General features: G+C 43.1%; 1 protein-coding gene across 6 annotated transcripts; it reads left to right on the top strand.

Annotated features, from left to right (window-relative positions):
• Nucleotides 1–781: 781 nt before the first annotated feature.
• ACER2 (alkaline ceramidase 2) lies at nucleotides 782–21951 on the top strand. Of its 6 annotated transcripts, XM_056325122.1 has the most exons (7): nucleotides 1386–1505; nucleotides 2133–2257; nucleotides 7756–7870; nucleotides 8729–8870; nucleotides 11447–11584; nucleotides 17918–18055; nucleotides 18720–21951. In XM_056325122.1, exons 2-7 carry the CDS (start codon nucleotides 2243–2245, stop codon nucleotides 18904–18906), a joined length of 735 nt encoding a protein of 244 aa, XP_056181097.1. In that variant the 5' UTR covers nucleotides 1386–1505; nucleotides 2133–2242; the 3' UTR covers nucleotides 18907–21951. The 6 variants fall into 6 exon arrangements, with proteins under 6 accessions (XP_056181095.1, XP_056181097.1, XP_056181100.1 ...); XM_056325120.1 differs by lacking the exon at nucleotides 2133–2257 and having other exon boundaries at nucleotides 782–1505; XM_056325125.1 differs by lacking the exons at nucleotides 1386–1505; nucleotides 2133–2257 and adding an exon at nucleotides 1621–1692.
• The last annotated feature ends 1785 nt before the right edge of the window (nucleotides 21952–23736 follow it).

Below are 23736 nucleotides of genomic sequence, written 5' to 3'. Positions count from 1 at the left end.
GAGGCTGGCTGGGCTGGTGGATTCTCCTGGTTTCAGCTGGGATGGAGTTAAATTTTCTTCTCAGTAGCTGGTGCTGTGCTGTGTTTTGGATTTGGTGTGAGAACCATTTTGATGGCACACGGATGTTTCTAGTTGTTGCTGGGTGATGTTTGTACCAAGTCAAGGACTTTGCAGTTTCTCAGGCCCTGCCAGCTGGAGGGCTGGAGGGGCACGGGGAATGGGGAGGGGGCACAGCCAGGACAGCTGGCCCCAACTGGCCAAAGGGATATTCGACACCACGGGTGTCATGCTCAGTATATAAAGTGGGGGTGACGGGGGTGGTGGGGGTGTTGCTGGAGCCTGTCAGTTGCTGCTGCAGGACTGGCTGGGCATCGGTCCACGGGTGGTGAGCGGTTGTGTTGTGCATCACCTTCTTTCTTCCTTTCCCTTTGGATTTCGTTCTTCTTCCCTTCTCCCTAATGCTTATCATCATCATCATCATCATCATCACCATTGTATTTCTGTTATTAAATTACTCTCAACCCTCCAGTTCTACCCTGCGCGGTACTCAGTTGCCGGCTGGCGTTAAACCACGACATGGATCTGCTCCAGAACTGAAAGTATCAACAGTTGGAATGGGAAACGCCATCAACGCGTGTCGTGTCCGCCCTGGATTTGCGGGGAAGACCCGGTGTTCCCGCAGCCTGAGCGGCTCCCCGGGGGTGTGCTTGCCGGGGGGCGGCGGGGCGGGGCGCGCACCCCCGGCGGGGCCGGCTGCCTGTGCCAGGCGCTGGGCCGGCCGGTGCAGGGCGCGGGGCACCGAAGAGCGCCCGTTCTCCGGGGAGGAGGGCCCTGGTACTTGGCAAAGAGAAAATGCAGCATTAGTCTCCCGCATGTCACAGAGCGCCACACGAGCACCCAGCTGCCGCCTTCGCCGGCCCATCTGCTCCCAGCCTGCATAAAAACATCCCCGGCGCACAGGCGCAGTGCCGGTGATGGCGGCGCTCCCCCTCCCGTGTCGCCTGCCATACGGGAGAATGCGAGAAGCTGCCACCTGTTTCCATCAAACTGTTTGATCAACTATTTTTTTAAGGCGTACAAAGAAGGAGGGAGGGAGGCGGGCCAGCTGGCCACCTGCGTGAGGAAGGCGACTCCTCAAAGCCGCCGGGGGAACAGGGAAGAAGCGCTTCAGCCCGCCCGGCTTGCGGGGTCCCGCCGGCCCCCGCGGACACCCTTGCTGCTCCGATCGCCGGGCGGCTCAGCCAGGCCAGGGGCTGCCCCAGGAGCGAGCAGGCCGCACCGCCCCTCCCGCAGGCCCGAGGCGCGGCGGGGGGGGGGGGGGTGGTGGTGGAAGGAAGGACGGGGCGGAGGGACTCGCAGCGCTGCGCAGGGGCCGGAGCGGCGGCCGGGCGGGCGCCATGGGCGCGCTGCTGTGGTGGGACCCGCTGCGGGCTGGCAGCTCGGAGGTGGACTGGTGCGAGGATAACTACACCATCGTGCCCGCCATCGCCGAGTTCTACAACACGGTGCGTGGCTCGGCGGGGCGCTCGCCGTGCGGGGGTACCAGCCGTGCTCGGCGGCTGCCGCGGTCGCGGAGCGGCGGGTGGGCGGGGGCTGCCGCTGGTGCCCTTGGGGCCGTCTCGTACGGGGGGTGTTCATGGGCCTGTCGAACGCCCTTCTGTCGCTGCCTACTTGTTCCTGCTCCCGACCCTGGTACGTGTACAATTAAAGCAACGTGAGCGGTTTGATTTTGCAGGTATGAAGGGGGCAGGTTTAGAGAGGGTCGTGGCAAGCTGTTGGTGCACGGTGTGCAGCGGGGCCCCCCCGCCGCGCCGAGCCTTGCGACGGCCGAGGGCAAAGCTCCAGGTGCCGGGCTGCCTGCGCCCGCTGCCGTGTGCACGGTTCCAGCCGCCTGACGGCGTGCAGGGTGGTGGTGCATCAATACAAAAACACACTTCGGCGTTTGGAGGCAAAATTGGGTTTCATCCAGGTACGTTTGGTACCAAGAAGGCAAAGCTTTCAAGAGGGTTTGTCTTGAGGTTGCAGGTTTAAGTCAGCGATATACTTTTAGGAGAAGAGCGGTCTGTCCGAGAAAGTAGTTGAAGAAAGGCAGGAGAGGGAAGAGCACTAATGCAATTATTCCTTCCTTCTAGTAAGCTGTGGTTCACCCCGGAGTCCTCTGGCGCCATCCCAATACGGCTCAGCTGCTGGGGACAACTTGTAGAGACACAGCCCCAGCAACAGAGCCAAACTGCCCTGTACCATGCATCTTGGAAGGGTAGCAATGCCTGTTACGTCCTATTGATGTAAAGAATTGCAATGACAAGTAGATCCACGAGAGTGAGACAGCGAATCAGGCTTTCTGGTAGTTTGCCTTTCCATGAAAAACACATGTCCAGGAGCGAACCTCGGAAATGCCCCATCTGTTTTCTGTTTTGTAGCAGGTGATGTGTGCACAAATGAGGAGCTGGGCGTTCTGCTTTGCCTCTTATGTACATTAAAATGGTCTTTCAGGTTTTTTTCCCAAATTCCATGCTTGCCTGAGCTCTTTCCCTTTCAAGCTATGTTTCTCTGATGGTTAACAACCAGTGGAAGAAAGAAGTAGGTGTCTGGCTTCACTCACTGGAGTGTATCATGGTGGGTGCTGCACATGACAGAGCAAATAATTCCAAGGCACATGCTGTACATTGCTAACCTGTTGTTTTTTCTTGTAGTTTTGCTGCCAAAGTCATCTGGGTGGTGGCTGGTCTGTGCCATTGGAGAACTTTCAGGGTGTGTGGGGAAACTGTCTGCTTTCTTTGTGTCTGATGTTGCTGTGCATGAACCAAAAACAAAGGGAGGAAAAGGTCAGGATAAACAAGTTTCTTGAAGACAGCAAGTGTGTTTTGGAGTCAGCTATGCAGGGGGATGGGTATCCTTCTGGATTTACTGATTAGCAGCGGTATAGAAGCTTGCAAAATGCTAGGAGGTGCAGGTATGTCCAGGTGAATAACTAGGGTTCGAGGCAGGTTAACAAAGAGACACAGCAAAAAGTTTGCCCTGAAACCCACTATGTCGCGGCAGCTGTGTACAAATCAGTGACCTGTACACCGAAAGGAGAGGAAAAAAGAGACTGCGTTGAGGATAACCATGTTTAGCCTCTCTTCAGTAGTAACAAGTCATTGTAAGGATTTGACTTCTGTGTTAGCAACTTCTGAAAATTAAGACAGTGACTTGCAATGGATTGATGGGGTTGTGCAACTGTGTCCCCCAAAAAGCCAGATGCTCACAGGACACCTGAGAAGGTTTGGCCCTTCTTTTAAGAGGCACCTTAAGTGGAGTCTAAATTTTATTCCTGCTAAGGTGGTTCAATTTTTACTATGACTCAAACCCTCTTGAAGTTTCAGCAAGGACTCTTCAGCATACCTGAATCTGGCATCTGCGTCTTTGTGCTGTAGATTAAGACTTTGCTAATCCATGTTTTAAACTGTCATGGCTGGAAACAGCATTGTAGTTGATGTCTCACGCAATAGCCATGTAAGCACAAAGCTGGAACAGCTTACCTGGAACTTTTTTTAAAAAATACCATTTATTTATTCTGCCTGGACTCAAATCTTCATCTGTTATGCCTAAATTTAACTTGATTAGTTAAAAAGCAAACTAAAGTGCTCAACAGGATTAAATCAGTAGGAGAGTATCTGTTCATCGGTTTTGTACAAATTGATCAGACTAATTTTTGAAAACGTGTGAACTAGACTAATGTGATTTTGTGTTCAGTTCTTACACTTCTTCAATAAAGAGGCCACAAAACACTTTGTAACTCAAATTGAAAGAAGAGTTACAGGAAAACTAGCTTTTCCTTTGGTTTTGGGGGTTTTTGTTCCCCCTGAAATGAATAATGTGTCCTGATGCAGTGTAACTCTACTCCAGAACATAAACAAATGCCTCCACATGGTTAAAAACACTACCCTGTGCAGAGGTATTTACAAGAAAAGCTGCTGTTCATGTTTTAAACACCTGAAAACAGTAACTTTTTTTCCTGTTGCTAGCAAAGTCAGTACTTTGCAGTTCCACATGTTGCATTTTGTTGTGCATGTAATACATATTTCTTGCGAAATTTCCATTTCAAGGGGGAATTGCCAATGTTTTTATTACTTTTATTTTGTTCCCTAGTGGCATGTAGAAAAGAGTTTTAAAAAGCTATCAAGTAGTCTTAAGAGTGTGTGAGAATGCTCATACTCTTTCTACATCATCTTTTTCACTACAAAAGTCCTCTAGTGTACTCGAGTGGCATGCTTATGGATCAGGATATAGATTGTACAAACCCTCTGAACTCACCAAGAGCTACTTAGTTCATTTCTGCTTTCTCCTCACAAAGAATTAGTGTTCCTGTGGTTGTAGAATGCTATGTCTGCTGTCTGGGAAATGTACCAGGTAAAGAATACTAGAGATTTGGTAGGCCTGTGGGAAATATCCTGAGTGAGGACTATGGCAGATGTGAGTGAAGTTAAGAGGAAGCCCTTCACATTCCTTAGGTGGCCTTTGCCCTATAATCCTTTCATACAATTAAGTAGTTGGAAATTGAAACTAAATGTCCAGAGTTGTATGAAGCCAGAGGATGGACTGTTATTCTTGGGCTGTTTACCTTTTTTCCAGATTGTAACTTTTAATTGTATGTAATTTTGCAGGTAAAAAAGGAAATTTTCTGTACTCCTGTTACTAATTTTTGCACTAATCATAAGGATTTGATTTGTATATCATCAAACCATGCAGGCCAGCTGTGTATTACATAAAGAAATTGCATATGCAACATACTTTCTGAAGCCAGAGCCAAATGGATAGGTGCCTCGCTTGGAGAGGGTGGTGTTGGTAGCTGCAGTCTGTCTAAGGGTGGGGTCCTCTCAGGGAGCCAGGCTGATACCAGAGTGGAAACCAGCTGGGCACTTCTAATATTGATCTTGTTGACACCGAACTTGGAACTAAGAGAACTTAAGCAACATGTTTCAGAAAATGTTCTACAGTCTTGATTTGAATATAACTTGTGGAAAATACTGTTTGTAGAACATGAGAAACAGGACTAAACTATTGCATAAAAGAGATATATGATTATCACATTTTTTGTAAACTTAAAAAAGAATTTCAGCTTCTGCAATGTTAGGAAGTCCTCCTGGTGGCCATTGCAAAGAGTAACAAGTCATAGCCAAGGTCCAGGCTGCAAGGGCTTTCTTGCATTTGCAGGCAGGACATGAGCATGAACAGGGGGCTTCAGTGCCAAGAAGAGTGCTTCGGTAGGGCAGAACCACTCCTTTGTTGTCTAATCACTAGTATAAACTTGCATTGCTACAGATCTGGCAAATAGGTGTGTTTTCTTTGTCATCTTGTTCCCAGGTAGAATAAGGACTTTCTAGTCAGATTTTTGTCGACTGTGATTGCCTGATTTTCTTCATTGATCCATTGTAGCTGTAGAGGTGGAAAGGTTTTCTTCCAGCCACTTTGTTTATAACCCTCTATTTTTAACTCTTGACACGTGGCTTTGGCCTAACTGTGCTTAAAAGCCTGAAATGCTTAGAGCACTCCCAGGTCCCCAGAGGACTTGTTTGTGTTCTGTCATCTGGGCTGCCAGTCACTGTGTATGCTTCCTACCTGTTCTGGGGCGAGTGGAGCCCTCTTGCTCTGCGCTTGCATCAGCACATCATGCACTGGGATCCTGGTCCATGGCTGTATTCCCAGTGTTGCTAACAATCTCTACTGTGTAGAGCAAGTGTTCTTTTTATGAATGGAAGATGCTTGAGTGACCCTGTTAATTTAAATGTGTGGTCTGTTTTACGTGGATTAAGCAAACTGATTTGGCCCATAAAATCTGCTAAAATGGGGTATTACTTTATAAATAACTCTCTGGTCTTTACCTTGCCTCCCAAAGGTTGTGCAGCGTCCTGCGCTCTGACATTGTCAGGTGCCCGGGTTGTTAACCTTCCACCATCTTAAGTTGTGAATGATGAAGGCAAAATTTGCCACCTTGGTAGGGTGAAGGATTTCTGTAAGAAGAGTCCTTTTATTCCTGCTGAAGAGGTGCTTGTTCTATGGCACTGTTCATCAGTTGGGGCCCCCAGAGGTTTTTCACATCTGGTTTATGAAGATGGCTTCCTACTTGACAAAACACACCGGTAGGAGCTGGTCATTGGCAGAAGAATTGAACTCTTGCATCAGTTCAGAAAGGGCAGTGCAGCAGGAGGTGGCTGTCTGGCACATGTCCCTGGTGTGACTGTTGGTGCTGCCCTCTGCATTAGCAAGTCTTTCCCCAGGCTGTGTACTGTTACCAGGGTGCTGTTGGCAGAGATTAGCATAGTATTTGCAGCTGTAAGCTGTGTGTGTGGTGGCTCTTTCTAAGTATTCTGATGAAATCTAAAAGCCAAGATTTTGGAAGGAAACACGGCTTGTCTGTGAGGATGTACCTTTAGCATGAGGGAACGTGTCAGGTGTGAAGTAGATGGTGCCAAGAAACTGCTTTTTGTGGTTATTGTCATTTTGAATGCCAGCCGAGGAGTATGTCCTGATGAGCCTTGCAAATGTTAGATGTGTCCATTTTAATCATTGTAACCTCTGTTCTCAGATGGTGTTGAGTGGTGGACAGTGGCAGCTGAACGAACAAATGCTGTCTTCATATGTCATTCTGAAATCCTTTTTCCACTAGATTTTCAGTAAAAAGTTTGTAAATCTCTGCAAAGAGGGGATCTGTCCCAAAGGAGCGCTCTTTTCCCAGAATTGTTTTCTGTGTCTCCTTTAGGAGAATGTTGCTGGGGATTATTTTCTCTTGTGCTTGGGCTAGGCAGGGAAACACAAGGAAGCTGAGGCTGGGAACTCATCCTGTCCCCTGTCCCGTCGTGAAGCAGCAGCAGTCTTTCCATAGCTGCTCAGTTAAAGTGCCATGACTGGCCTTCAGCACTGGCCACTGCTTTCAGGAAGAACCAAGTGATTGCTGCAGTGACAGCTCCTGCTAATTGCCAGTGAAGTGTTTTCAGCCTTTAAGTAGAGAATCATGCTTAACATTGTTGGTAAGCAAGAGAAAATATGTCTTTGTTCAACTCTTACATAGTAAATTAAAAAAACCTAGCAACCGTCTGAATGATCAGCCTTTTTACCTTCCTATAACTAGTTTTCAATCGTATTAAGTTGTACGTAAAAGAATAAATTGTCTGTAATGGAGAACCAAGAGCAAAAATGAAGTGTGAAAGAATTTACAGCTTCAGTCTTTCTTTACCCTGCACAAAACCAGTTCTAACTCTTTTAGCTTAGCTTTGTATTTCAGACCTTCCAGGCAGTAGTTATTGCACAGTGAGTTGGCTTCCACAAAGCTTGACTAGCCCTGTCTAGTGCCAGTACTTCTAGTGCTTTTTCTATCCTAGGCTTGACAGCCATTGAGGGGGCAGGTCACTTGTCATGACATTCTGTTCCTCAGCTGCTTGCTCTCGTAGGCTTCCTGAATTGCAAGTCTTGACTACCTGTAGACTCTCAATAAGTTGCCTTTGGGAACAGACTTGAAAGGTAATTTAAAGATGCAACTAGCCACATTTTACATTCCTTAAAGTTTTTATGCTGTTATTAGCTTAATGATGTTAAGCAAAACGGGTTGATGCTTTGCAAAACAGCTCAGCTTTGGCAAAAGCTGAGGGCTGTAATTTGTTGAGCTGGGGCTTCACTGGATGACACAATGCTTTTATGGATGTCTTAGGCAGTCTGTGAATATTTAAGGTTTGTTTATTTTTTGTCCTTGTGATACTGTTTTTTTTTCCCCTCTAGATAAGCAACGTCTTGTTTTTTGTTTTACCACCCATATGTATGTGCTTGTTCCGTCAATACGCAACCTGCTTCAACAGTGGAATATATTTAATATGGACTCTGCTAGTTGTGGTTGGTAAGTTGGTTAGTCTCTGTTAGCCTGCTCATGCATGAATGAGAGAGGAAATCAGTTTTTCCCGCTTGTGCTTGATTGTTTTGCAAAACAAAGCAATCCTGACATCTATGGAGGAGTTTGCTTGTACTTGCTTGAAGCTAAAGCAGCCATAGTTTCTGAAAGGAAAATGCCTTTTGCAATTTGAGGCTGGTAGGAACTTTGTCCTTAGTTCTGTTCCCTTCCTATCCTTGCTTTGTGTAACTTCTTTTATTTGTGTGTTCTCTGCAGTGGTGCTGGCCCTTCTTCCTCTGTTGTTGCTTAAACGAGAGCTCAAAGTGCCCAGCACAACTGAAGAGGGTAACAGGTTTTGCACTGGAGGGCCCAAAGGCTTAGCTATTTTGTAGCTGTGAGATTTCTTAAGCTTCTTCATTCCTTGAGGCTGTGGGATAATCAGAGCTCTGTGGGACGGTGTGATACTTTCCACCTGTAAACCTGTGTCATGAGATGCTGCTTTTCATCTTTGTCTTACCCATTCTTGTCCTATTGAGAAAATTCGGAAGCAGCATTTGGCTTTTATTCCTTAATTGGCTTTGCATTTAACTTTGACAGCTGATGTTTCTTAATGTAAATCTACTTTTCTGGTAGGAACTGGCATCTTTAGCTGCTGCTTGTGTGTTTGCTTCATAATTGATGAGCTGCTGATGATTTGGATTGCCTTCTTAGGAAAGCTGGTGTCTGTTTTCTGTTTTGTTTTGCATTTTTAACCTTCTCTAGAGCAAATGATATCCATCTTTCACAATGACATTCTGAACATGAGCATGTGTTTCAGTCTATGCAGTACTGCAGCTATTCATATTGCCTTTTCATTGATTCTTCCAGGAATTGGATCTGTTTACTTTCACGCCACCCTCAGTTTCCTGGGCCAGATGCTGGATGAGCTGGCCATTCTCTGGGTCCTGATGTGTGCTCTCGCTATGTGGTTTCCTAGGAGATACCTGCCCAGAGTTTTTCGGAATGACAGGTAATCATAAAATCATACATGTACACTTTCATGTTTCTTGAAATTTCTTACGCTAACACCTAAACTTGCACATACTGGCACTGAATTATCATCCAACCTTATCACTGCCACCGCTATCTTTTCTCACTCCGTTCTCTTCCTGTGCTTGTATCTCAGACCATTTTGTTGAGAATTCCTGGGTCTGCAGTTGCTAATGGTGAGGTTTATGCCCTGTAACTTAAGATTTTGGGATGAGGTGACTTGCCTCTGGAAGTGGCTGTTCTTGTTGATTCTAGGGAGACCTTTACCTGAGTAGCGTATGTTAAGTTGTGGCTAAAATAAAGTAAGAGAAACCTTTCGTATATCCTAAAGTGTACATACAAGTGGACCTATGGAAGTCAGCTGAATTTTCACCTGAATATTTAAGGCAGTGGTTAAGGATGGTGTTTAATTATTGAAAGGCTGAGTGTTTGTTTAGAGGCCTATTGTTGGTATAAAAGGATTTTTTTCTTTTTTGTTGCAGGATTAAAAAAAGTGTGTTGTAGCCAGTTTAAAGAATCCAGTTGTGGTTTGTCCCCCCCTAAAAAAAGTGTGCTATAATCTTTGTACATGTTGCCCTTTCATGCAGTAAATAAGTTGAGGTAATGGAGGGGTTTGAACTGCAGCACCAATGTGCTTCTCTCTGAAGATTGCTAAGGCTGCTACCTCTTGCCTTCTTATACTGTTGCTGTCTGGGTTTTTTTGTGGTTTGTTTTCCTTGACATATGCCTGATGAGAAGTTGCTGTGGGGGGAAGGGGAGAGGAGGCTGGTGCTAGATTAACCATTCTTTAAAATAGCTTGCACTGAGGAAAGTGTATCTTGAATTACCGTGTACAGTGTATACAGTCTAATGGCTTTGCCATGTCGGTGTAAGTTTAGTACTTCTGCATATTGCAGCACAGTGCTATTACAGGACACCATCAACTTAAGAAGCAAACAGATTTTACTGGGGTGTTTTGGTCAATGACATGGCTTTTAGACATTTAGTTTGAGTGAAGAATAGTTCAGAGCTTTGAAGAATTTCTGTTAATGTAAATGTCTCCTCAGAAGCCTAAGGAGATCATTATATGTAATCTATCACTATCATCTGATATTGATAGTATGGGCCAAGAGGTTAAACTGTATCCTTCTTGAAAGGAATGCTAACACTTTCTGGGTGAAATCCTGTTTTGATTGAACTTGGTGTTAAAACTATAAATAATCATCTCCCAGGTTATAACTGATTCATAAAAATATTGAGATGAGTTGAAGGATGTCCCCTATCCTAAATGCCTTAGAACACTTATTCCTGAGAATCTGCCAAGGCAGTTAAATGTTAAGGTCTTGATTCCTTTCTGAAGTGTGCAGAGGAAAGTATACTGGGCAAAAAACCTTAACCCAGAACAGATTTGGTTATATATATGTATTTTTTTTTCTTTACCTAGCTAATGCTCCAATATTACATCTATCCTGTGCTCACTGCTTTGATCTTCACTTTCTTCATCCTCACCATGCTCTGGGTTTTCAGTGCTGCAAATGTTATTATCTACCATGACCAATTTGTGGTGTCTCCAGTCATTAAAGCATTCCCATCTGATTGGAACTTCCTACTTAATTAAGTTGTTGCTTCCAGTGCAACGAAAACTTCAAAGCAAATGGCAGATGGAATGAGCTAGGTAAGGTGATGATACTTGTGGCCAGGGAATGGTGCTGCACAGGTATACTGAGACCTTACTTCAAGCACAGAAATAAGGATGGAAGAGCCATGCTTGGACAGCAACTAGTTTTATAAAGCTATGGGTCAGTAGTTGAAGGGCAGTGTGATCATCCTCTGTCTGCCATAGTCCTGCCACAGACTGGAAATGGGTTTGTTAAAGTCCAGACTTGAAGTTTAAAAACCAGTTGTCATATGTTTAATTTGAAGGTTGTCAGGCTGTCTGTATAGAGCCCAATTGTGATTTAATTTATGCTAAGAATATACAAAATTGTAGTCTTTAAAAAGTGTGGGAATCTCTCACCTACTATTGAATTTTATTAAAAGAAATGCTTTTACTTACCTTGTAGTTTTCAGTATCTTTAAGGCTTAGGCGTGATAAAGGAAAATAAAACAGACTGTAACATGGCTCCAGAAGCTAGACATTAACTGTAACAAAATATCCTAAAAATCCACGTTAAAAGCATGAAGAATGATGACGCAGCACTGCTTTGAGGAAGTACAGAGCCGTGTGCAGAGGTGGTCTTGTTCCTGATTTACTGTGGGAGGAGGAAGATTGTAGTGTACCTTTGGATTTTGAAACCAGTGGTTATTATGTGTGTGCACACATAAGTATACGTACACGTGGCTGCTTCAGAAGACCACAGTCTAGCCAAGGCATGTGTATATGATTAATTCTGCATGCACATGCAAATTTGTGCAAGATCCACATCCATTTTATGCACATTGTTATTGCACCTCATGGACACATCCAGAGAAACCTCAATTTTGTTACATTATTAAAAACATTTTCAGATTTCTGGTTTTAGTAATTAAAAGTTTTGAATTGAAAGCAGTTTTTCTCCCCCCCAAAACCCTATTCAGGAGCCGATTTAAAGCTGCTGTGGGTGTCCTGTCTGGTGTTACTACCTGCCTTGCCTTCATTAAGCCTGCCATCAACAACATCTCGCTAATGACTCTGGGTGTTCCCTGCACAGCTTTGCTCATTGCTGAACTGAAGAGGTGAGTGAGTACCTTTCTCCTGAATGCAGCGTCGCCTTCTGAGATCCTTAGGCTACCGTGTGATGCTGGATCTAGGTTCAGTGATTGTGGTAGCAGATCAGAAACTCTTCTCCCACATGCAAGTGCAGATCTGGTATAAACTTCAGTTGATACCAGACAAATGTCTGCCAGTTCAGACATTTTTGGCAAGGATTTTTTTTCCCCTAGGCCATTACACTGGATCAGATATTGTCTGTTTTCCTGCGACACGTCTGTTGCTGCAACCTGGTTAACTCAAATGTGTTTGTTGTGGAATCAGGGCAAGGGTTTCACTCCACTGACAGTGTTTCTGCTGTATAGTCTTTGCAAGGGTGAGGTGGTTGCCTGGTCACAGTCTGGGTACTAGATGGAATGTGGAGCGAGGCCCAAGCATGTGTGGAAGATGTTCCAACTCTGAAAGTTGTACTGTGAGTCTTACACCAATTTGTCTTCTGACATGGAGAATATGATGGAGTCAGACTGACAAAGGTAAGGCTAATCACTAGGTTGTAGAGGATAGCTATCGGCCAGAGCCTTAGAAACGCTAAAACCAGAATGCAAATAGAGAAGAACCTGAGACTGATCTTAATATTTTAAAGGGTCCTACCACGATAGTGATACCAGAAGCTGTCCAGATGCTTTTTTTTTTTTTTTAATCTCTTCACCCGCTGTAAAAAGGACCAGACAAGTACCAGCATACAAACTTTCTCTGGTGTCTGAGAAGGATTTTACAACTTACATTGGCTCTCACATATTGCATATGTGCATCAAAAGGAACAAGAATAGGACCAAATGTCCTACGGCAGCATTCTGACTGCTCCTCTGAGAGCAGGGATTCTCCTGTCTGCTATCTTACCCTGTTCTGCTGCTGCTTCTCCATACAGTGGAAGCCTCTGCTAACAATGTTTTGTAAAGGTGTTCTTGAGTCTTTTCTCATTAGACATTGTGCTGAGCAGCGTTTATTTCTGTCGTCAAAGAAACTTGGGAAACAGCACACAAGTTAGTTGCAGACAAGAAGGTCAGTCAGTGAAGAATGGTGGTATCTCATGTGAGCTGTCTACATAGGCATTTTCCAGGCGTGAGCTCCTGAGAAGCTTAAAAGGATGAATAGTTTGTGTCACATAAGTTTGAATACTATTGCGTCACATCTAGGATTGGTGTACAGATTTTGCTTTCTAGACCTCCTTCTGAAAGGTCATATCTTACTAAAATGTGTGGAGTTTCCCTGTCTGTTTTTTCAGAGAGAATTAAGGACACAGGTAAACTTTCTTTTGGATAGGTGATTAAAAAGAGACATAAAGTGACATGTAGCCCTCTTAATTGTTCTTTGAGATGATGTAATACCTATGATACTTTTTTATGAATTCTTAAGTGTAAAAGGCAAATAATTAAAGGTTTTATTTTAAGCTATGCTGATATCTAGGAGATTTAAATGAGATATATTCTTGTAAACCTAGAGGAGATGAGTAATCTCATCCCTTTTTGCAGGATAAAAAATAATCTAAGCATTATTTAAAATGTCTGCGATTTTCCCATTCTCTACTACCACAGTCAGTAGAGGGCTACACATCTGAGTCCTGGCAGTCTGCAGCAGAAATTCATCCGTGAAACAGGTATTTGGGGAAGTAAGGAGAAGAGCCTTCAGAGTAGTTTCTTCTGTTCTGTGCTGAAGTTTGTGGCCTGTTAGACCAAAACGCCATTGTTGCTCCTGTTCTAGGCTGCCGTCAATTTTGTACAGAATGCTGGTGAATCAGAGCCACTGTGTTTTGAAACGAGAATTTTCTGTCTCTTGTTTGTCCTTGATGAGGAGATGATGTCACAAAAAAAGCATTATGTTCTGAAATGTGGAGCTGGTAGGGTGGACTGTATTGTGGGTGGGAGATGATCAAAAGAGCAAAGAGTAGTTAAATGCATACTTGTCCTTGAAAGACAGAGAAATTTAAAACTTTATTCTCATTCTGTTCAAAGAAATCACTTCATGTGTTCATTATGAAAAAAAACCCAAACCCAAAACAAAACTCCTAGGGGATGGTATCAGGGATAAAATGGATGAGGGTCCTTTGGTTTGCTGGTCCAAGCCAAATAATCATTGAAATTGCAACACCATTGAGTTAGTATGATTTAGTGAGTCATCATCAGGCATGTTACTATCTCCATGTGCAGATAGATACTAGAATGTTCTTGCTTAGCTGATATCTGAGCCTTGAGCAGTGAGGGTTTACCCTAGCTTCATGCCTGTAGGGGAATCAAGTATGAACAGACTAGAAACTGGGCTGTGAGGGAGCCCTGCTTCATTGTTGCAGGTTGCTCACAGCTCCGTTATTCCCTTGACTAAAAGTTTAAGCTAGTTAAAAATTTAAAATACTCCTTAGGGTATAAAAGGTTATACCTGTGTCAAAACAAATTAAGCAGTTAATCAACATCTAGCAACTTGCACTGGTTTGAAGAAAAACTGGTATGTTTTGTTGGGGGTGCCGTGACACTGGAAGATAAAGTTGCTGGAAGTGTGTACCAGCTCAGTCCCTCAGACAGCAAAATGGCTAGGGCACATCAGTGTTTGCAGAAACTCTGGTGTTCAGGTAACTGCTGTTTGTGTTAAACCCAGAACACTGTGTGTTGTGTAGGCAAAAGGTGCAAATGGAAATGTGAGCTTTGTGGGGTCCAGTTTCTTTCAGACGAGAGTAGGGTAAGGAGCATGTCACAGGTCTGCACACAACAGCACAAACAGCTCTTTCAGACCCTCAGCTAACAGGTTCTGTTTCAGTGGTACTTTGAATGACCATTGCCTGCGTCTATTGAGAAATAAAAGAAACGGGTTGTGTCCATGTCTCTTGCCAGTGTCCAGGTGTTATTTCCGTTACATCTTCTCATTGTGGTAAAAGCAGTGGTAGGTAGGAAGCTTTGCAGTCCCCTGCCTCCTCAGCAAGCATGTGCTCAGCCCATCCAAAGCACAGTCACTGCAGGAACTGAAGATGCTGTGGTGGGTGACCACAGAAAACTTGGGAGTATTACACAGATCAGCAAGCTGTGCTCTTACTGTGCTTGACTGCTTAGAGTAGTCTTTTGCAGTACATCCTGCAGCGTCTAGTTGTAAGTTTCTAAAATAAGTTGCAGTACCTAATGGTGGTGATGAGCAAACCTGTCATTATAATGTGTACCATTTCTATGGCTGATCTTGAACTGGAAAAATTTCTTCAAGTAAGTTTTCAGTTTTGCTTTGCAGTCTTGAAGTCTTTGAACCATGCGAGTTAATTGTCCTCTCTCCTTGGTATTCAAACCAGTCAGATACTGGTAGGCATGGCCACTAATGAAAGGAGCTGGATGTTTGAGGCCAAGCCTCTCACCTTAAATAGGATGCAGTTGCATGTTTAGGTCCTTTAGACAAGTCCAGGAAAGCCTCCATGTTCTCAGTACACACCCTCTTTCCTCTGTCATGGTGCACAAGTACCCATGCAGCAGTCCAGTTTTACCTGTCAAATGTACAAGGTTGATCCAGGCATGTATCTACTTAGGTACATGGTTTAGCATCTTGCTCTTCCAAACAGTTATGCATCTCACTGAAGACTGTAAATCTGCCTTGGCATTAATAGGAGACTCAAGCATGGTATGCTTAATACAACAGTGTTTTTTGACCAGTACCAATTTTCCTTCTTCTTTATGAAGGTGTCCATGCTGTCTAGCCATTTGATAGAGGCATGAATCCTCCAGAATTAGGAGGATTCACCAGTATTAATTGTACTGATAAAACTGGGCCAAACATGGGATGTATTTCTTAATGGGGTGTCTCATAGAAGAGTGTAAAGAAGAATTTGTGTAGCTGCACGCTGCAGCTTGATAGGTAACTCAGAAATCTTACCCTTTCTTTTCTTCATGACCCTTGTAGCTTTTTTAAATGTAAAGATGCAATTTCAGAGAAACAAGCCTTTTAAAAAGTATTTAAATCACTAAAGATTGAAACTATCTTGAGCAAGCCCTGTCTCCTCTATGTCTTGGTGATTTGCTAAATGGATTGGAGGATTCAGACCTAAGAGCCATTTTGGTTTGTATGTTATGTGGAGTATTAATTTTTGTGGCAGTCATGTAGGTGTGTTTGTTTTGAAAAACAACTATTTTTATTGTATTTTAATTGTGGAGGAGATTATAGTTTAGCCAGTAGCTGAAGCACTTTTTTGAATCATAAAGATAGGTGTGATGATTTTGAATGCAACATTATTTATAGATGGCTTAAAAAAGAAATGCCAGATTCTAAAACCAACTTATGCAAAGGACACTGAAGAAAATCCTGTCACCATGATTAGGCAGTTGGTAGCTTTCCTGTCATTAATCCAGTAGCTATAAAGGTGCCTTCTGCTCCACTTTAGGAGTTTCTTAATCCCAGATGCCTGTTAAAATGTCAACTGAAATAGCATTTGAGTGAAAAAATATCCTGCAGGGAAAACTGTTATTAATTCTTCAGCTTGCAGTACACCAGAGCCAGGTATACTGCTGCTTCTGGGATGTATTCATATAAGTGTTCCTGGCAGAGCACCATGTATATGGTTTTAACTTTTTTTGTGTTAGTTGTCAAGGGCTGTCTTTTATAAAGAGGATCAGGACCATAAATACTACTGCAGTGCACATAGTAAAATACATGTTTGCCTATTCTAGCTCCCTCCTCCAAGGACACACATTTTTAATTGCTTCTGAGTGTCACAAGGTGAAGTGTCCCTTTAAAGGACCTGTTTGCTAGGCATTGCTTACTTTCCAGATGCAGTGAATGAGCTCAGGAATTGTGTGGAAGACTGGTGATTCAGCGTCAAGTCTACTGGAGAAGAAGGGGCATGGAGACATTCCCAACAACTTTTTGGCGTAGATGTAAGGCACAGAAGATGTGTGTGGATTAGAGGAGCTCCTCTTGTAGACTTTGAGATAGAGGAAGGGATTGTGGGGCACTTGGCATTGACTTGTTCTCTTCCTAGGATGTGGAGGGAGAAGACAGGGGCTTTTAAACCTGATGAAAGCTGAGTATTCCTTGTTATACTGGCTAGAGATGTGCCTAATCAGCTTACTTTTGAGATGTAGCTCAAACAAGGCACTTTAAAGAGGTGATTCTCTCACCTTATTAGTAGGTTTGGGAGTGCTTTGGGAGGTTATATCAGTAACCTGAGAAGAGCAGTTCATTGAAGCAAGAGTTGTGCAAGAGCACTGAACGGTTCTTGGATCCCTGGGAGTTTCACAGAGTTAACAACAGCAAGAATAAAAAAAGGCAGCAAGGAAAATCCCTAATCATAGCTTTGTTCTTGCAGAAGGCAGGGAAGCTGAGCCGTGCCTTCCCTTGGCCACACAGGGCTGGTCAAGTCCTGGTCTAGCTTTAGTTTATAGATACCAGTAACAGCAGAGCTGTATCTACTGGCACCAAGAGGCCTAAACCCAAAATAGCAAGTGTAGGTAGACAGCAAATTACTGACTTTAATAGCATTTTGGGACCTGAAGATTATATCAGTGCTTCCCTTTTCCTGATTTTACTCTTCTGAACAAAGCATCATATAGGGAAATAAAATTGTGAGCTTTTGAGTAGACCTGCAACATGGGTAATGCTATGCCAGTGTCCTGGCATCTGCAGTTGTATTCAGTGATGGTTAGCTGTGGACCACACCACGTGTGAGCACAGCAGATGTTCTGTGCTTTCTTTCTCTCTGGTGTACCTTTATACGAACAAGTCAGGTTTCTTGTGGAGGAAGAGAACTGTAGCTTAGTCAGGAGGAGGAATTCTGTCTGAGATGTAGATGCCTGTGCTGTCTACTAAAGCATGCTTCTTGGGGCCCACTGGGCAGAGGCTTTACTACCTTAGAAGTTCTCTGTAACTGTTACATTGTACAACACTAACCTGTAGGGGGGAAGAGTTAACTAACCAATTAAAAAAAACCCTTACCCAGTTCCTTTTTTAAACCAGTTTTTATATAGTGACAGATATGAACAAATCTGAGCACTTGCTGTGTGGCTGGTTGTTACCAGACAGCATGTATAAGTTGTCCTAGATATCCTTCCCTAGATATGGGAATGCTTTGATGTTTGCCCTCATTTGCACATTGGTGTTTAAGACAATACCCAAAACACAGCTTACTGATTAAAAGGTTTGTTTTGTTACTTCTCTACTGCCTTGCAAGTAACTAAAATTCCTCTGTCAAGGATATTTATGGTGGAGACATTTTAAAGATGCAGGCCTGGCACTATGAATTCTACCCTAAAACACATAGAGGCAAAAAGCATCAGGCTCCCATAACAAAGCAAATTTTGTCTTATTTTATAACAACTTCTTTGTGTTTCTCTCCTCAGGTGTGAAAACCTGCGTGTGTACAAACTGGGTCTTTTTTCAGGACTTTGGTGGATGCTAGCACTTTTCTGCTGGATCAGTGACAAAGCATTTTGTGAGATCTGGTCTTCATTTAACTTCCCCTATTTGCACTGTGTGTGGTAAGTGTTGTGCATAAACTGTACAGTTTGATTCAAATGTAATACATCTTCACCACATCACCTTTCTGTGCTGCCTGGTGGCTGTTTCTGGTTAGTGCTAGATAGAATTGCTGGTAAGATTATAAGCCCAGAGCAAGCTTCACACTATTGAAGGTGGCGGATTTAAGAGTCTCTTTGGCCTGACCAGATTCTTCAGACACTAAGTTCATTAATTGTAATAGAATTCCTTGCCCTACTGGTTACTAAAAATCCCACAGCGCTTCTCCACTGAAGCAGACTGTGAAAGCTTAAACTTCCACTGTTACAGCTGAGGGTGAAGTGGGGGAGCAGGGAAGGGCTTTTGATGCCTTTTTTCTTTTACCACCCAGCAAATTGTGCTCTCTTATTCAAGATGCCATTATCTCAGCATTTCTACACAAATCAGGTGCAGAGAGGCCAAAAAGCTGCAACCAGTTTAGACCAAGGATAAGCTACAGTTTTGTAGTTTTCCTTATTCTCTGTGTTCTTTGCCTGCATGCAAAGGGCAGACAGCAGCCCAGTGGGGGGCTTGGAAGAAGGTGAAGGATAGGCTGATTTTAAAGCATGGTGATATATTTGATTGCTTTACTGAAGTCATGTTACTGATCTTTTTCTTTTTTTTTTGGTGGGGGCTGTCTGTTCTCAGGCACATTTTGATTTGCCTTGCGGCATACCTGGGCTGTGTCTGCTTTGCTTACTTCGATGCTGCCTCTGAGATCCCTGAGCAGGGCCCTGTCATAAAGTTCTGGCCCAGTGAAAGATGGGCGTTCATTGGTGTTCCCTATGTCACCCTCCTCTGCGCACACAAGAAATCACCTGTGAAGATCACATGAAGTTGGCCATGGAACAGGATGGAGTTTCAACTTGCATTCCTGCACAGACAGTATTTAATAATGATAAATGGATAGGGTTGTATTTTATCTTCTTTCTAAGACATGTAGAACTTCAGGTGTCACAGAAAGAGAAGGCAAGTATGTTCTTTCCTCTTTCTGGAGAGGACAGAAGAAGCAGCAAGGTGGAGGATCTTGAAACTCTTAACCACTAACTTTTCTGGTTGGCTCTGTTTTGCACTGTTTTCAATGTAGCATTTCTCTCGGTAAAAGCTCTTTCCAAATACCAGGGTCAAGGAATTATGTTCCTGCAGTAGGTCACCACTGGTGCTTGATTCTGGTGCTTCTTTTGTAACTTCTGGCTTAAGGCCTTTCATGCAAAAGAAGCCAGTCCAAGATGCCTACATGCATCCTGTGCCCGTCTCTGATTTTGATGTGGTTCATTGGCCACAAGAGTGTGCTCGAAGCACGTGCTCCTCCCAGCCTGGCGTGTAGCACAGGCAGTCGCGCTGGGCATCACGCTGGATCACAGTATGTGGCTGCTTACCAAGTGCAGCAGGAGACCAGTGCAAAGTGATTGCAGCTGGGTAACTGGACCAGTGCAGTTAGGCAGTGTAAATGCAGGAATAGCTGACAGAAGATTCAGTCCCTAAAACTAAATAGGAGTTCAAGGGTTTTTAATGTTTCTGTATTGCCCCCCCAGTGACCTGTGGACATTTGTATGCTGCATATGTCCCTTTTACAGAAAGGTCACAGAAATCCTTCTCTACCTCTGCAGGCACGTTTGGTCTTGAATTTGGCGTTGAATTTCACACATAAGTGTGAATATTTCACTTCAGTAAGAGCTCAGGTCAGCGTGGATTAATAGTGGGATCAAACTATAAAAACTCGTAGGTACCTAGCTGTACGTCTGATTTGAGGGGTAACTTCTCACCAGTGCATTGCAAAGTGACATGAACAATAGTCCAGTGCTCCTCTAGTACTTAGGAAAAAAGTAAATCAACTGCTTAAAAACCAAGCTGAAGACTTAAATTTCAGTGAGCAATGAGATGTGACAATGAGTCTTGCATTCTTACAAAAGAATAGTAGATTCAAATTTCGTGTTTGTTTACAGCCTGTTTTGTAAAGATAAGGGATGTCTAGATCCATTTAGTTTTAAGGTTATAATTCGGGGCTGAGGTTCAGAAATGGCTATGGTTCTTGCAAGCAATTCATGCTAGGTCTGTTTAAAAAATGATGCAAAGTACAGGCATGTTTGTCATGTATTAGCAACTGTAGCTTCTAATACCCGCAGTCTTGGAGAAAATAGGGTCTGTCTGCGTTCCACCTAATATCAGAACTAAGTGTGTTAAGGCTTTGGATGTGCACTTTTATTAATATGTGATATTTCCTTTTTTAATACTAGACCAGGAAATACCATTTCCTCTGTGCTTTGCTAAGATGTCTCATGTTGTACTATTTTTTTATCAATTTGAAAATGTACTGTATACAGTATCATCTTTAAGACAGTGGATTTTAACAAGAACTTTGGGGTTATTTATCTCTCAGGCATTGTAAAACAAGAGATAAGGTGTATGCTGTTACACTTAAAGTTGTTGGTGCTAGATGTAACTGTCATCTTGAGAACTTCAAAGTGGGTGGTAAGTAGCCTACTGTCAGATTAACTGACAGATCATAAAAGCAGCAACATCTGTCCAGTGGAACAATGAAGATTTATAGTACTTGCTAGTAGATTTGTCTGAGAGGAATGTGCTTTTTGGGCACACGGTCCTATAATTTTTGTATGAAACTTCTTTGTAAAAATTCATACAGTCATGTTTGTTACTCCTTGAAACACAGCTGCTTTTTCCTTTTCCTTCCTCTCTCCCCAGTTATGAAATGCTCAGTTTCAAACACTTATTGGGTATTAAGAATATCAGCTAAGGTTGCTGATGCCTGATGTGGCCCTACTTTGAGTAAGAATTTTTGATATTGCTTGCTGAATTATTATTTTATGGTAAATAAGTTATTATCAGCATTGCTTGGGGAATTAGTAACTGCAGACATAATGTACTATTCAAAATGACTGAGCCTTCCTACTTAATATTTTGTTTAAAAGCAACCTCTGACTCAAAGGGCTCTAATCAACCTGCTGTCAACTGCTTTCTTACACTCTTCAGAGTTTGATTGCTCACAGAGAAGTAATGTTATAAATTAAAAAATGGCAGTAGTACATTCAGCTATTGCAGAGGTGAATGGATGCAGGTACAGGGCAAGAATCAGATCCTGTATTTTTCCTAACCTCTAGCCTTCATACTCTTTGCGTGAAATTCTGTGAACAAAGATCACTACCTGATATACAAAGCTCCAGTGTAGAACTGGTCAAGAGTGTTCCACCATAACAGCAGCCCATCACTTTTAGGTGTAGCTACTGCACTTTATGTTAAATTAACTTGCATATTCTGACACAAACTACAGTTATTTCAAAAGAAAAAAAAATACACAGTTTTTACCAGATTCAGAGCTTTACAGATTGCACTTTGGGCTAAGCTCCAGTTCATGATAACATTAGTATCCAAAGAAGTATGATTGACACACTGAGGGTCTGTACATTGCCCTGATCATGCTGATGAATAGACATGTGCACAAGTAGCTAGATTTTGTTGGAGTATAAAGTGATGTATATGTGCCCTCAGGTTTTAAAGCCCCAGAATGCTTTTTTCCCTTGCTGGCAGAAAGTGAGTGGGTTCCTAGTCTTTTAAGTTCAATTGGTATTTTAGTTTAGTTAGTGGGATGCAATAATATGTTGAGCATAATGTAGATTCTGTGTGTTGGTAGGTGATATCCATCATTCCTTGAGTGTTAATCCTTAGGTTGTTTAAGAGAGGATGTTTAACTCTCAGTGATGGCAAACACTTGCCCAATTCACAGTCACTAAGAACTCAGTAAGTAGTAGCTAAGGAGTGATGTTGGGTTGGGGGTTTTTTCCTATCTCTATTGGAGATTGTGTACTGAATGTTTGTGGAAAGTGTGTAATACTTTGCAACATTAAATTGCATTCAAAATAAATATTGTTTGCCTTTTCATACTTTGTGTTTGTGGAGAAGGATGCAGCTATCAGTGTAATGCCTTGAAGTACAGTAAGAGGAACTTCTCTTTCATGCAGGTTAACAGCAGTTCTGACTCTTAGAGAAGGAGGGAGACCGCATTATATAGAAGAACACTAATTAATGAAATAGAGATTACTTTTCTGAAAAAACTGATCTTTTTGCAAGTAGAGCAAATACTTGGAAAACTACAGCCCCTGAACCTACAAGGACAAGTAGCAAGAAATGGCCAAAAATGAGTGGCCTGTGTTCCCACAAATGCAGGAAACTGAGTCAGAGTGAGTACATCTGAGAGAACATAGTATGAATCTTCAGCATTCCTTACCCAAGACTGTGCTCCTAACTTAGGGAGGGAGATGATGGTGGTGTAGTAGCCTTGCACCTGCCCCTCCCCTCCTGCTTCCCTTTTGCTACAGTCCTCTTGCTCCACATAAAAGACCTTTTTTGAGACATTTGTGGGTTCCCATAAGCCAGTGTGATCAGGCTTGAAATAACTGTTGTGTGAAAGTGTAGCTGTAATTCAAGAGTGTTACTCACTCAGAGTTAATGTCTGTAGTTGGCGAGATGTCAAAAACAGCTGGTGGGTTGGCTCATATATCATCCTGTCACTCAGCCAGGTCTATTTGGAGATTATTGACAAGGTTTCCCATGGAAACAAGGGAAATATCATCGTGCCACTACATTTCTGTGGGAACTTCAGAACTCCTGACTTACTTTGACAGAATCTGACAGAGGCAAGAACCTTAGAGATAATTTCCTACAAGTGCAAGACAGAAGGTCAGGTAGAGCAGCCAGGCCTCAGAGATAAGCTGTCTCAAGAACCATGTTGTTACAATAACAGAGGATTTACCCAGGAAGGAAACCCAAGCAGTGCTTATGTTCTGGGTGGGCTTTGATTGCAGCTTGCCCCAGCTGCAGCATGAGGAGCCAGTTACATGTGGAAGGAGTTCCACTGGCTTGTGTTCCAGAGGTGGTGGAATTACTTTGCTGTAACACACACAAACCTGCCTTTCTCTCCAAACTTATGAGGCAGAAACTTGTCCTGGAGGGGCAGCTGGAAATCTGGTATCGCCATACACCTGGCTGTCAGTTAAACACAGTGCGAGCTGAGAAAGACTGATGTTTTAAGGAGGCGACTTATGTGCCCACAAACTCGAACCATATAAACCTGTTTGTAAACTCCCAGCATATAATGAGGAGGCAAGTAGGAGTTTGTTGAGAGCAAGCTGTGTCTACCTAGTTCAGTTTTCTTGTACAATAGGGTATTTTCTATCCCTATGGCTATGGAAGAAACAGCATAGTTAGATTTTGACACTGATAAGATATCTAGCGCTGTCTGACAGGAATTATTAGAAAAGTGCTAGAAGACCTGGGTTTGGTAAAGATTCTGTGGATTAGTGTGAAATTGGATAGCTGCTCCTGAGCGGTTCTAGGTGGTCCACTGTAAAACCAGAAGGTGTCAGGTGGAGTTCGGCAGGGACTCTCTGCTGGGTCACCTTCTATTTAGCTGCTCAGCAGTGTCCACATGGAAGGTATTAATGAGCTGAAGTCTGGGCAGGTTCACAAGTACCTTGAAAAAATAACTAAATAACTAAAATCCCAAAGTAGCTTGCTGAATTGTAGAAAATGGAACAAAATTGAGTAACAGCAAGGTTATTACGCATTTATAGTCAACATTGACAGTGCTAAATGCAGAATAACAAAGAAAGGAGCAGTTTATTGTACAAGGAACAGAAGGGTTAGTGTA

This window comes from Falco biarmicus, chromosome Z (genome assembly GCF_023638135.1).
Source record: "Falco biarmicus isolate bFalBia1 chromosome Z, bFalBia1.pri, whole genome shotgun sequence".
In the NCBI taxonomy this organism is placed as follows: Eukaryota; Metazoa; Chordata; class Aves; order Falconiformes; family Falconidae; genus Falco; species Falco biarmicus.
Note: the sequence above shows the minus strand (reverse complement) of the source record. Positions and strands in the feature narration are given on the sequence as shown.

Excerpts from the sequence above, each read along its gene's own strand:
- ACER2 (XM_056325120.1), top strand. The coding sequence starts at position 1,398 with ATGGGCGCGCTGCTGTGGTGGGACCCGCTGCGGGCTGGCAGCTCGGAG. Across the intron at positions 8,871-11,446 it reads AGAGTTTTTCGGAATGACAG|GAGCCGATTTAAAGCTGCTG; the intron begins GTAATCATAAAA and ends AACCCTATTCAG. Across the intron at positions 11,585-17,917 it reads CTCATTGCTGAACTGAAGAG|GTGTGAAAACCTGCGTGTGT; the intron begins GTGAGTGAGTAC and ends TTCTCTCCTCAG.